At 44.2% G+C, this 15222-nt stretch overlaps 1 protein-coding gene across 1 annotated transcript; it reads left to right on the forward strand.

The window, feature by feature from the left end:
* The first annotated feature begins 1698 nt into the window (after window positions 1–1698).
* Window positions 1699–2767, forward strand: hamp (hepcidin antimicrobial peptide). The gene is made up of 3 exons (XM_071926613.2): window positions 1699–1999; window positions 2100–2177; window positions 2361–2767. The coding sequence occupies exons 1-3, from the start codon at window positions 1913–1915 to the stop codon at window positions 2466–2468; spliced, it is 273 nt and encodes a 90-aa protein (XP_071782714.1). The 5' UTR covers window positions 1699–1912; the 3' UTR covers window positions 2469–2767.
* Window positions 2768–15222: the final 12455 nt, after the last annotated feature.

A 15222-nucleotide genomic window follows, 5' to 3' on the forward strand; every position in this document is an offset into this window, starting at 1 on the left:
TGTGCCATCGCCACCACTTCCACCTCTCCACCTCTTCAGATTAAAAAAACTATGGGTAGATTCCAGCAGATGTGGAGTCATTCGTGCTTCTATTTGTTGACACTGACGTTGTGGTCACCCAAAGCAAGCGCAGAGGCCAGGAGGGTTATCAGTGAACGAGACAGACTGACGCAGGGGTCCCGCCACATGTTGTTCCGCTGATTGACTACAGCACAGGCAATTTAGAAACACTTTGAAGGTATAATGAGAATTCAAATGGCCCCAGATTTTATCGGTGATTATGGCCGACACCATATCAGTTTATACCCAGTTTTTTCGTTGTTGTTGTTGTTATTTCATTTCCACTGTTATTGATTTTTGTATGTATTCCCAGCCTGCTGTTGTTTTGGTAAATTCTTCCAACGCTGACAGGTTAATTAATCTTAATCAAGGTGTTTATCAACCCCTAAGTGATGAGGAAAAAATAATGCAATATAGTCCTCAATATTTTAAGAGTAAAGTGGTCCTTCTACGCATTTGTTAACTATTTGAGTTATTGCTATTATTAATATTATGGCATTGCCTTTACATCTATGTCACATTGCTTATGGTTAATATCCCAATGTAATGTGTATGAAAGGTAAATAGTAATACTGTTTGGAGGACACAAAAGCATGTACACAACCAGCATGTTATGTACAGTATGTTAGGCATTATATAGGAATGTGGTAATTGTGAAGCATGGAAGTATGGCTTCACTCGAAGAGATAAATACGCTGTATGGTCTTAGAACTGTACTTCTCCTCAAGAACATAAAATCATGATATGAAATGGGGACTTGTTTAAGGGTAAAACACCAGGAGAAATGAATCTCTTTGCTGGTCAAATATAATAAACCACATCAGATTAAATTATATTCATCTATGACTAATACACGCTGAAACACCTTGGCTTTCACACAGGTTTTTTTTTTAATCCTGGCTACTGTTCCGCCACTCTCAAAGGGATTTAATTTGGTTCAACTGCAGGTTCCCGTGTATTATGCAAAAAAAAATGAAAGTGTTGAAAATGAGGGGCTAATTATTCCATTTGAGAGGTTGTAATTACATCCTTTAGACTGAGCAATGGATACTCCAAAGTGGTTCCCTCTCCTCGGTGAGGATTTCCTAGGTCAGAGAAAGTGCAGCTCAGTCAGCCATGCAATAACTTGCCCCCATGCAGTCTTGGACAAATTCTGGTTGCTGTGGGAATTTCCTGAATTCCTTCCTGTTATTTTCCCTGAAAAGAGTCATATTGGATTCAGTTCTTTTACAGATGAATCTCTAGAAATGCTGCCAGGAGTCTTAGCACCGCATCAACACAGAATATATATTGCTTCCATATACTGTAAAACTTGTGTGGTGATAGTCTCCGGCAGCAACTTGTTCATGTGTGGAATTGTGTGTTCTGTCTGCGGAAAATAATTTAATTTAAAAGTTCATGGTTGATTTGATATTGTGGAACAGACACTGGGGCCCCACAATCAAAAATAGATTAGAGAATTTCCCATACTCTTACAGAAGTATGAGGAGGAGAAGCGGGGAGGTCGAAACTTCCCCACTGGAGTTAGGTAACAGTTGCCAGGAATGGGCCGGGCCTCCCTGAGTGATGAGGCAACAGTGGCCAAAGTGTGTATAAATACCAGCACACTCTGCATACTCAACCACAACACAAGGGAAGGACTCAGAACAGCTGACAAGAGTCACCTGAAAAGATCTGAAGATATCCAGTTACCCAGACAATCCCCATCCATCACTGGAGCAGAAGAATCAATCGAAGACGTTGTGGTGCTCTTCAGAGGCTTGACACCCATGAGAGAGAAGACCTATCAACTCTGATCTTCAAAGGATTTAATAACTAAACCATTTAAACCCCCCCCCCCTAAAAAAAAAAAATGAAGGCATTCAGCATTGCAGTTGCAGTGACACTCGTGCTCGCCTTTATTTGCATTCTGGAGAGCTCTGCTGTCCCATTCACCGGGGTAAGAATTTAACTTAAACTCACTCCATTTGCTTATTAGCCATAAATGTTTTGTCAGGATGCGAAGACGTGGTTCCTAAATGTGCATAATTCATTAACAGGTGCAAGAGCTGGAGGAGGCAGGGAGCAATGACACTCCAGTTGCGGCACATCAAGAGATGTCAATGGAATCGTGGATGGTATGTTCAATTGACTGAATGAATTAAGCCAATTACCATGAGCAAATTAAAATCTAAGTGGATGTGTTTTCCCTACGGAGTATGCTGATGCTCTCTCCACACAAGGAGAGGATGAACAGAGGATGTGATAATGCTGGAGATGAACACCTAGCTCATGTCTCTCTCTCTCTCTCTTTCATGCAGATGCCAAACCACATCAGGCAGAAGCGTCAGAGCCACCTCTCTTTGTGCCGCTGGTGCTGCAACTGCTGCAGGTTCAACAAGGGCTGCGGCTTCTGCTGCAGGTTCTGAGGATTCCCGCAACGACCACTTCTTATTAATTTATTATGCTTTTCGTCTTGGAACCCCAGAACCGACCTTTTCTTGACCTCTTTCTCCAATGCACGGCCTGTATTATATACTTACACACTGTTTTGTATCATTTTTTAGAGGTATGATTTCGAAAATACTACAGAAGGAAAAAATACTTTAAATAAAGGCTATTCTTTTGTATTTATTTTGTATGTTTGTAATACTTTAACCCTGTGCATCTTTTTGTAAGCTCAATGATGTAAATTTGGTTCTAAAAATCTTCCGGATGTGACAGTTTCTTTAGCTAATTTTGGTCGATCAAGTTAACACTCGCTGTTAAATAAATATTGAACATCGGAAACAACTGCAGTGATGTCTTTTTTCAATATGGCAATATTGAATAGCAGTAGCTCTTTAATGATTCCACATTGGATGTAAATCAAATAACACAAATGTCAATAATATCATGGCTAACTCTACACATTTTACTCATTTGTATGTGTGATATAGATCATAATGAGATTTTCAGTATTAAAAGGCGTGCTCAGTGACATGCACACATAGTCCACACATTATAATAATTATACTAATTATACATCTGCAGATACTAGTGTATACAGTATAATAGAGTATTACTGCAGTAAGCAACACTATGTGCTATTATTATAACTTGCAACTTGTTAATCATTTAATGACACTAAAGTGTAGCAGACGCAATCTGTAAAAGTGTTATTCTTTTAACAATGAAACTTAAAGTAATTATCTGTGTCATTTTCATATAAATAAATGTCTATTTTGCTACTTTCTATCACCGACTGACACAACACAATAGTGAGTCAATCTATATCCAGTTCATGAAAGCTTTTACATTTGCTGTTGTAAACACCCGGTGTCTGGTAGGTCTTTCCCAGGATGAATAGAAGAAGAACTGGGTAGTTACCATGGCTGAACAGACAAAGTAAAGAAAAGAGCACCACCTACAGAAAGAAAACCCAAGGAAAAAGACATCACAGTTTGATTGCCAAGCAGCCAAAGTCAGAATTAACACCCGCCAAGCGGCAAATGCCAGTGGATAAATCAATAAGTGTCACCCGCTTCACTGACCAGTAACCTCAGAGATGAGATGATAATGTTCGAAAGCCTCTGTGATATTGAGTTCTGTTGCACTTCATGATGAATTACAAACTTTATCTATTGTATAACTGAGTGAGCAAGTTTTACATTTACACACCGTACCTAATTCTGTACATGAAATTGACAAAGGGTAGGGTGACATATTTAGATGGAAAATGTATATTAATTGTTTCGGCCGGTAAAAAAAATATTCTTGTCAGGTACGTTTTTTTTAGTTAGAGCCAAAAGTTAATTTCAAACACTGTTGACAAGTGATCTCTGGGAAGTACCATTTGAAATGACCTAATATCCTTTCAAATGTACCTTCATTTGTTTGAATTTTGCCATCAACAATTTGTACAATAGGTGTCACTTGTTTCAAATGATGGATATCTCATTTTTGAACAAAACTACTTGTGTGTTCAGTGGCTTAAAGGAATATCGCAGCATTTACATTTTGGTCTTGTTATTTCTGTCTGTTGATCTATTTGTCAGCATACTCTAAAGTTACTATAATCCAGAATTGTGCGGCTCTCAAGAGTTATTCTAACCCAGACCTGTAGCCTACTACTGAGTTACTATAACCAGGAATTCAAGTGGCTGTTATTGGTAGATTATAGAGCACTTCTTCTCAGCTATAAGCAGTAGAAACAGAAAAGTGAAAAAATCCCCAAAGAGCTCAGTCCATATCCAAGTTCAACAAATAGAAACCGCCGGACTGCTCATTAAAGTCAGGAATGGGGCCTTTAATATGGCCGAGACAGTCTAATGCTAGAAAGGAGAAAAGAGTCATCAAAAGAAAATCAACATCGTTGAGGGCAAATTGGACTTCAATAAGAATTTTTAACGACACAACAAGAATGAACGCCATCGGCATAACAGGCACAATCATCCCTGTGTGTTGTCTCATCCTTGATAGCTTAGCGGTTCCACTCCAGGCAAGTTTGTTTATTGGATTTCATTCAAATTAAAGTTACCTCATCGAGTGTGATAATGCGTGTGTTGCATTCTAGGTGCAGGAGGAAGGAGTGAACCGTCCATTTTGGGCATATCATTTGATGTACTGGTGAGTGCGTCTGCAGATCAATCACAGCTGTTACGATTTTAGAATTTTGCCTTTGCATGGTTCATTTATGTGGCTTAGAAGCACCACACTAAACTGCAAATTCAAAACCAGTCTTTGAAGTAACCTCAAATGAATAAGGATTTTTGTGTGTTTTAAAAAAAGTGATAATCATTCTCAAGAAAGCAGTTTGTTTACACTGATTGCTGGCCATTGGCCACTATGACTACAGCATCTTTGACACAAGGGACAGGCTTTGATGTAGGAAAAGCTAAATACTTTGATGGTAGGATCTGCGGGAAAAAAAGCACACACACACACACACACACACACACACACACACCCGCTCTCTCTCTCTCTCTCTCTCTCCCCCCCCAAACCCAGACAGTGATATCATTTCAGTCATATGGTGTAGCAAGTGTCCAAAAAACTATCTTTTTTCTTTTTCATGTGGATGTGGAACCTCCTGTCAATGAAGACTCAGTGTGAATCAAAAGACCTTGGTCTGCTTCAAAGCATCTTTTACTCAGCGCCACCATAGCTACATTTTTCTGAATTAAATTCAGCCCTATTTTCCACTTTACTTGTGATATTGCCGGGCATATCAAGAAGATAACGATTTGTCATTATTATGGATCTGTGCAGTGCAGTTCTCAGCCTTTGGGTAGAGCTAGACTCCGCAGAGTGTGTGTGTGTGTGTGTGCGTGTGTGCATGTGTGTGCGTGTGTGTGTGTGCGTGTGCGTGTGTTTGAGTCCTGTGATGACCCGGGGGCTCTCCAGGCCTGGTGTGATTTAACAAGACAGGGATGGGAATAGACATGGTTACTCTCTCTCTCTCCCTCTCTCTCTCTCTGCTCTCTTTCATTGATCACAGGCTTGCTCAAAGGCCGGGGAAAGAACATGTTAATCGACTGCTTGGCTACCGAGAAACAACCTTCCACATTCCTGAGCTTTAGGGAACATTTAGAGGCCCGATACCACTATTGACCAGCGGCCATCATTGAGATTCCACCATCCTCACCAAACAGAAAGGATCTTCTTCCTGCTGCTGCCGATATCACTTCTCCTCACACCTTGTATAATACATCACACCGTACGATTTGCATTTAGATCACCCCCTTCTCTTGCATTGCACATTGTGTGCCGGGATCCCAGTCGATACTGCGGTGGGCTCCTAAGGAGAATGGATGGAGATGGTAATGAAGGCGAACCACCAACACAAACACGCCGCCCGGCCGTTCCTCCACCCGGCGCCGTGCGGCACCTGGAGTCGTTAGTTTTAATTAGTGGAGGGGAGTGATAGGAGCTCCTCTCCCCTCCCACCTATCCTCTCCGGCGGAGTGCAGCAGAATACTGATGCTCCCTCACACCACCCTTATATTTTTCTTTTTTTTTTCTTTCTTTCTTTTTTTTTTTTTTTTTTTTTTTTTCTTCACACAATGGATCCAAAACAATGAGTTCTACCCCAACAGCTACCTCAACTCAGCAGGGTTTGCCTGTTTGGATGGAAGAATGAATGAATAACCCGGTGAACATATTGGTCAGCTCGTTTGGATTGATTAATTAAAGGAATAATCTGTGACATTTTCGTATAAACGTTATACTACTCTCTATCGCTAATTGATATCACACAATGGTGATTCAACCTATAACCAGTTCATGAAAGCTTTTACATTTGCTGTCCTAAACTCCTTTGGCACAGAGGAAGTGATGCGTTTTACATTTCCGGCGGCAGCAACAGCGGTTTGTTTGGAAGAAATAGAAGAAGAACTGGGTAGTTAGCATGAGCAGCGATAGCCACCATGGCTGAACAGCTACAGAAACTCAAACTGCATCAACAGAAAATCCAAGGAAAAAGACAGATTGATTGATTTGATTAACAAGTGATCTTTGGGGAGTGCAGTGCTGAGCACCAAAGGTGTTGCCAAAAAACAAACAAACATAACGAAAACCAATAAACAAACAACAAAAACACAACGGGGATCTTGCGGATTACCACTTTAATGAATTGTTAATGTGATGTGCTACTAGATATGCTACGAACATGTTTGGAAACATCTTAATATGTCATGAAGGCGCACATCGCACAACATGGGTCTGCCAACTGGATTATTCAAACACACACGATCTAAAGTAACTGCTGATGTGATATTTAGGATGTGTGTGTGTATGTGTGTGCAGCTGAATCTGGGCTGGATGTTAGAGAGCCTCATGACTGCACCATAAAATTCAACAGTAAATTCTGGTCTGCTCACCCGCTCTCAACACTGATCAGACCTTTAGTCACCTGCACTAGCCTGACACTCCACCCACACATACTGTAGAATTACATCAAGCCCACCACGTCTCACCCAGTAGGCCTAGTTAGCTGTAGTGGAGGAAAGCAAGTGCACTGTCCTCTAAATTCAGGCGCAAACATTAGATTAGCTAGTAGGCACTGATAATGCACTGTGGTATTTCAGAAAACACTATTGGAAATCTCCTGTTTGTCTAATATTACAGTTCCTATGACGGCTCCTCCATGCTTTATCTATTTCATTCTTATTCAAAGCTGCATTTGAAGGGTTTGGTTCCTGATAGAATCGCTCCGCTCCGCTCCACACCCTCTCTCCCTCTCTCTCTCTCCCTCTCTCTCTCTCTCCCTCTCTCTCTCTCTCCACTGAGGCACATTCCATGATTTACATTACCTATCAACTCTTCCAGTCCCTTGCCATCAAATACACAACACGGCCTTGCAGCCAGCTGGAATGGCTTAGGCTCTGCTTCATCCTCGCACTGCCTGTATGCCAAACCGAGGGGGTCGTCTGCAGAGGGTTTGATGGGGTTTCTGAGAAATAGGTCCACTGTTTGGGAACCCGCAACACTCTAGCGGCCCTATTGGTATGTAAAGTCCTATCTTGGCTCAGGCGAGTGGAACTTTTTTCATTTTCCAAGGCTTCTTGAGTCCCAGCCAAACTGTGGAAATGTATACAGTGTACAAGTGCATTGCAAAACTATTGTATGCTCCCACTTCCAGGCTGCACTGGGATATGAGGCAACTTGTGTGGGTGAAGTAATGCATTTGAGGTGAAGCATAGAGATTGGACTGGCTTTTGAGGCAGTCGGTTTGCCTGAGCACACCAAATACACCCCCAGGCAATATCCTCTCTTGGCTTATGACCATATAAACGCTGCTGTTGTCCATGCAAACATGTGCACACATTCACACACCAGCGTGCGCGCGCACACACACACGCACGCACACACACACGCACACATAAAAATCAGCCACCCCTAAAAAATCACAATACTTCCCCAAACCTAGAAAATGGTGTCCCCTCACATGCAATATTGCACATAGCCATGTGTTGAATCTGCATAAATCATGTCAGTGTTACTCAGACTTATATTACCCTTGGGAGAGCTGTGTATTTGAGTGCTGCGCGGTACCCCCTGGTCCACGCTGATTATATCAAACAATATGCAGCACGACTGGAATACATAAGGAGAGTGGGTGCATCTCCCCCCGTGGTTGAACTATGCATGAAGCCGCTTTATCTCAGGGCTCAGTTTAATACGGCAGACTTCGGAGGAGCCACCCTGGGGTGGATAGATAGGGCTTGTCATTGTTTTACTGGCTCACACTCCACTATGCAGCCGTATAGGCTCCCCAGTGTGCCTCTAGTCAATGTAACGGTGCTACAAAATCAGAGAGCGTGGATTTGTCATTCTCGCGCACACACACACATACACATGTTCCGTCGCTTAACGATGAATGTGCACTGAGACACTAAAGTGGAAGTCGATGCCGTTTAGAGTGTCGCTGCAAATATGTAACAGAATCAGATCACGGTGAAAGATAAAAAAAAAGAAAAGATAATGAGGTTCCTTTACACGGCGTACCTCGACGAGTGTGTCAAAGGGTGCATGTTAATAACCAATTGTAAAGACTTGCATGGAATCGTACCAGTCGCAAAGAATCATATTGCGAAACTATGAGCGCGTGTCCAGAGTTGAGTAGTCAAATTAGTCCAGGATTTATGTAACAAACTAATACATGGGATATATTGCGTGGAGCTCATGCACCAGTGCATTCCCGTGTAATAGTATAATGTCATAGATGACTTACTTAATCTGTTCTTGCTCTGTCCAAGTCTCTCTCTCTCTCTCTCTCTCTCTCCGTCTCTCTCTCTCTCTCCCCCCCCAGCCTTCATCCACATCCATCACAGTGAATGGCCGGTGGCCTGAAACAAGCCTACCCTCACATAATGGATGGTTCCGATTAGCTGCCTGGGTGTATATGCTAGACAGCGGCATGGCGAGTTGAGCGCTGTGAGGCTGGTGATTTGTAAGGTCACGTGCGGCGCTACAGTGGGGACTGATATTAGCGGGCCGTTGTGAGTCCCAGGGGAGCCATGCTTCCTGCTGACGCCATCACATCTGTAGGCAAATGTGTGCGCACGTATCGCTCCCCCATCTCCTCCGCCACGGCTCCCGCACAAATAACTTCCACCCGGACTTAAAAATGAGCTTTGGGTTGCGCCATCTATCGATCCACCCCCCCCCCCCCCCCCTCCCCCCTCCCCCCCTCCCTCATTGTTGACAAGGTCCTTTTTCAAAGCACTCCACCCCGTCTTCTGCAGCTTGGTTTAGCTTGTTACATAAACTGCCTTATGCTATTTTGTTTGGGTGAAAGCGGAATTTTGTTTCAGTTCAATTTGGATACAGCCAAGAAAGTTTGGACGAGTATTAAAGAGGGAAAAACAAAACATGATAGTAAGTTTCTCTCAAAAAGACGCTGAAGCAGAATAAAGGAAATTCTTTTATCTGAAAATAGGTCAGTAAACAACAAGAAGATGCATGAATATATTTTAGTAAATAGCACATGCGCTGACTTGTGGCCAGCTGAATATCTGCGTAACTCATCTCTCTCGGTGCAGGCTCTCTAAGGACGCTCCAGACCAAAGCATTATGGGAGAGGAGGAAACTTCATCGCGAGCTACCGCTGCAGGAGAATCATCCCTAATTAAGAAAGCTCTTCTCTGGTTTCTCTGCTCCGCTGTGCTCTCATACGCCTCCCAAATTCCTTACATCCTCTTATGTAATTCTCTGCTGATTTCCTAAGAGAAGGCCTCAGAGGGTTCGCCTAAGCACCTCTTGAAAGCAACACGTTAATGACAACAGCACAGCACATTAACAGTCATTATTTGTTTTTGCGCATGTTGCGTTAGAGGGATTTCAAGGAAGGTGATCCTGTTTGTTCCCTCAACAACGGCTGGAGCCTAATCCAAGCTTTGTTTGTGTATATTTGTGTGCGTGTGCATGTGTATGTACATATGTGTGTGTGTGTGTGTGTGTGCATGATGACTCAGCACTTCCATGACAATTTGAATGATCAATAAACTTGTTAGAACAGCTGCCATGTCATTTTTCCCCGAGACCCCAGCTCCCGAGGGGACGGTTCTCTTCAAAAATGCATCACACAAGCTCCGGACGGGGGGGGGGGCAGAGGCCTCGGAGCGCTCCCTCCTCTCTCCTCGGGGTGGAAATCGGGTAAAGACACTGACTTGAAGACGAGTTATTTATTAGACACACACGCGCAGCCTCTCCCTCTCCTGCTGACTCAGCTCTCTGGTGGCACCCCACAGCATAAATCAGCAAACCCGGGCCTCTTTTCCCGAACCTCCATCCATCCATCCCTGCTCCTGGCGGTGGTGGTGCAGTACGGGTCTGTCATCTGTTGCCGCACCTGCCCCGCCTCTTCCAACAACCGCGCGGCACAGCTGGGGGGAGGAGGGGTGGGGGTGGGGGGTTGGGGGGGGTTTCCCTCGGTCCTCGAATGCGACTTCCCATTGAAAAACATTCCGTCTGTGCTCGTCGCCGCATGACGGGCTAAATGGAGGGGAACAGAGTTTTGGGACGGGGAGCAGAGATACACCCAGCTGTACTCCTATTCACAGGAAGCGTGCCAATCCTGGCTCTAGTTAGTCTACCCTGTTAATCCACTGCCATCACACCTATCCTCCAAGCACCCATCCACCATAGCTCACTTCACTTCCTGGACCGCTCCTCTTCCAGCCAATCACAGGCTTTACTGAAGCCATCAAGGCCGAAACTGGAACACTGACCAAATTCTATGAGGAAATCGCTGAAACCGCCACGGTCGGAGAGTCTTTTCATTTTCTCAGTTTCCCTGGAATGGTTTGTGGTAAGATAAGGTCCCTGCGGGGAACTTGTATAAAACCCACTTCCTGCTCCTCCTGTTTTATGCTCTCCATTATTCTACAAGGGCTGATAAAGTATTGACTGCTTGGCTTGTAAACCGTTATGACCTTTACCTGTTATTTTTTTAATAGGGCTTGTAGACTATCATGGCAGGACAAAGGTAAACAAAGCCATTGACAATTTACCGGTGACTGTTTACTTCTGGTTGACTCTCGAACACGGTCATAAAATATGCATTAGCAACCTTTAACACCAAATCATTTCATACATTATGAATATCTTTAATTAGAATGCTGAAAATACCATCAATTACAGAAGAAAAGTTATTAATTAAAGCTTTTTTTTACGAATAGTGTTTTTTCCCCGAGTAGTTTTGCTATCTTAAAAATTCCGAAAATCAGCAGGCAGCATGGGACCGCAATAAATGGATTCCTAACCATGCAACTAGTTCTTTTTGAAATGTAATTCATCAATGAATCATAAAGAACAGTATTATGACTCTGAGCCTCTTTATTCCGTCGCATCCTTGGTACTTGGGGTATTTTTATAGAGCACTTCATTTCTGAAATGTAATATCTCTTTCTTCTCTGCCTTCTGAGCCTCCCTTAAAACATAAATCCACTCCAAACCGGCGTGCTCCGCAGTCCGCAACGATTCCGCCGTCTCGCAGATTAAGGCAGAGTGATCCAAACAACTTGGCAACTCTCTCCCTGACACTGCACTGATTTGCAAACTGATTACCATGTAAGAAGAAAAAAAACACACTGCCGGATCTTAAGAGGTGTCAGTTTTTGGCTGGGGGAAAACCCCCCCCCCCCCAAAAAGAAACGCATATAACACAGAGAGGAGGAAAGAGGAGAGACAGGCAGAAGGAAGAGAGGGGAGGAGGGAGAGGAAGGAGAGGACAGAAGGAGACAGGAGGCTACAATAGCACTGATTGGGACGGCGCGAGCCACCAGATGGGGAGAAAATGGGGAGTGACGGAGGAAGACGGGGGTCAGCTCCTGTGTGGCAATCTAAAAAGAGAGAGGGGAGGGAGGGGAGAGAGGGGAGGGAGGAGAGAGAGAGGAGGGAGGGGAGGGAGGGAGAGACACAAACCACAAAGATGGAATCTAAGAAATATAGAAACAGTAGTGCGATGTAACTTTTTTGTATGTGCAGTGTGAGAGGAAGGAAGACTCCACAAACAAGGAGTGAGAAGAGTACACTAGGGGTGAGAGAAGGTCAGATGCATACAGAGGCATCAACAGCAGAGGAGCAACACGCTGCCAAAAATAAATGTCATGGAAAAGATTCTGAGCCTGTGTTGCTGTGGGGCCGTCTAACGTGTCTGCGTGTGTGTGTGTGTGTTTGTTTGTGTGTGTGCAGCCATAAGCCTGCAGCCGGCCTCCTGGTATGGGGCCGGGCCATGGTCCAGAGAGCGCAGGTAATTTGACGGATCGCGCCACTCACGCCGGCGATGCTCGCAGCCCTCCCTCGCGGGGGATTGTTTCCCCGAGCTTGTTTGGCCAGGCTGGCAGGCCGACATAAGATGAATAGGGCCGCTCTCTCTCTCCCGGCCTGTCTGTCTCTGATCCGTCCTCCCTGCTCCAAGGTCAGCCAGCCACGGAGCTGCGGAGAATGGGAATGTAGGGCTACAAGGGCTGGCTGGCTGGCTGGCCGGCTGAGGGAGAGGGGAGAGAGGTGGAAGGGGGCCGGATCAGAGGTGGGAGGAGAGTGTGTTTGTGTTTGTGTGTGTGTGTGTGTGAGAGAGAGAGAGAGAGAGAGGGGGAGGGAGAGAGAGGCAGAGAGAGAGAAGACAGATGTCAGGGAGTCTACAAGCAAGGTACATGACTCGGGTCTGAGCAGGTCTGCGTACGCCCTCTGTGTGCCCTGTGGGGTGTGTGTGCGCATGTGTGTGTGTATGTGTATTATTGTGTGTGTGTGTGTGTGTGTGTGTGTGTATATGTGTGTTTGTGCGTGACATGGAATAAAAGATGCAAGAAAAGCCTCAATTGCCATTAACATGCTGCTGGGATTGAGCCTGCCAACATCCAGATCTCTTGGCCCACCTGCAGTTAAGTGTGTTGGTCTCGCTTTGGTAGCAGTGCCAACTTCCTTCCCTTACCCATCTTTCCTGTTGGAGCAAAGCTCATTATCAACTTGAGTGTAGGGTTAAAGGAAAAATCCACCCCAAAACACTTTAACACTGTTAAAAAAACAGCTACTGGCGATGTACATTGCGTTTCTGGGCATATTTTGTTGTTTGGGGGTGTATTCTTCTTATCCCTGCTGGCCAAACGTAGACTATGTGACGTCACATAGTCTACATTTCAGTACCTCAGGATCAAAGAGCAAGGGCTAATTTGTAGACTCACCATTTTGCCCCGATGTTCAACAATCATACAGGGAGAAATCCATCGTAGAGGCAGAGCAGAGACACCGATTCCTCCACTGACAGTAGCCTCAAAATATGTTGTATTTTTAGTATGGATGCCTATTTTGGTGTTTGGTTTGATGTTTGTCTTATTCCCACTGATAACAGACTGGATGTAGATGACATGACATGACATGATGTCACTTCTTCTCGACTGGAATACCTCGCACTCGGCTATTGCTGTTGGTATCGCTCTCTTCACCTACATTTTTAACCCACAGCTGAACACACAGTTCACACCCGTTCTCTGTCAAAAGTAATTCTGGGAATTCAGGAAATCACTACATGAACTAGAAGTAGACGAGGCAGATTGAGGGAAAGTGAGTATACCAAACAAATTAATTACCTCATCACAAAATAACTCCTTGAGTGTCTGAGGGTGGATTTTTCCTTTAAGGTTAGAATTAGGATTAGGTTTATGTTGGGGTGAGTGTTCAGGTTAAGGTTATACATGAGGTAAGGAGTGTTAAGATTAAGGTTGAGAGGTTAGGGAATGAATGTTGTGAATGGAAAGTCCTCATAAGTATAGAAGCATAAGGGTGTGTGTATGTGTGTGTATGTGCGTGTATGTGTGTGCATGCGTGCGTATGTGTGCATAGTATCTGGGTGTAGTATCTGTGTGTGTCTGTGTTTGTGGGGAGTGTGTGTATGTATGTGCACACATGCATGCTTGTATTTGTGTGTGTGTGTGTGTGTGTGTGTGTGTGTGTGAGCCTCATGAGTCTACTGTATAAATGTCACTAGATCATCTCTTTGTGGATGAGGCTGAGTAACTATGGCTCAGAAAAATCAATTTTGTGGCCCATAAGGGTAACATAAAACCACATAACATTTTTATTTTTATTTCAAGACATGTTAGCTAAGCTTATACTTAAGGCTGGGACTGCAAATCATATAGCAATCTCTTTACTGAATATTGCACACGTATTGCAATAAAAATTGCAATACATGTGGACACAGCTCTTTCTACACTAAATAATTTATTTTTCAGCATGCTACTGCTTTGGAATTGCTAGAATTAAAATCAGATTTTCTCTGACATGACACTTTATTTGTGTTGCCTAAGGAATCTGTACAGCACAGGAATTTGTTTCCTTGTTTAGGAAGCAGTGTGAAACACCTGCCTCTCTGAGAAAAATGCAGTCTCTTGTGATATGAAAATTGCAGTAGTCAATAATGTGATTTTGATGTTTTTTCAAATGTGCAGCCCTATATAAGGCTTGTACATTCCTCAGCTTATTTCATCAGCCCTCCCTTCACCCCTTTCCCACTCACTCTTCCTCCTAACCCGTTCTCCGCCCTTCCTCTCCGCCCTGCCCCCTGTCCCCTCCTCTCCTCTCCTCTGCTCCTCCCTCCTTCTCTGTTCAATCTCTGCACTGTCAGTTTGTGGCTCTCGCCTCTCCTTCAGTCATTGATCACAGTGGCAATAGCGGTGTTTGCCGGTCTGGAAATGCGTGTCTCGGCGGGGAAGGGAAGGAGATCAAACACTTTAATTACCGCGGGCTTGTAGGTGGCGCTGGCTACAGGCAGCAGCCATGTAACAAGGACAGGTAGAAGAGAAACACCCGGGCAAAACACGGACGCATCAGAGCAAAAACCTCCTTAATCCGGACACACACGCTCACACACTCATGTTTCATCCATCGTGCTACATCATATTGCGCTTCTCACACTCGCACGCATGCATCCTGCTGATGTGGATGGGCCTCGAATGTGTGTACATACTGTGTAGTGTGTACTAGGTGGCAAAAAAAAAAGGAAATTCACCAGCACATACTTAACAGAGGGGAAATCACTTACTCACGCTTGTGCTGTATATGTGATTGCGGAGAGTGCATTCTTCCAACCGCGGGCCCATATAACGACCATTTCCATCCACATGCAAACAGCATAAAAGCATTAGCATACATAAGCAATCAAATCCACCGTGCGCTCACATGAACATACACAGCTTCATA

The sequence above is a fragment of the Centroberyx gerrardi genome, chromosome 12, assembly GCF_048128805.1.
Source record: "Centroberyx gerrardi isolate f3 chromosome 12, fCenGer3.hap1.cur.20231027, whole genome shotgun sequence".
Lineage (NCBI taxonomy): Eukaryota > Metazoa > Chordata > Actinopteri > Beryciformes > Berycidae > Centroberyx > Centroberyx gerrardi.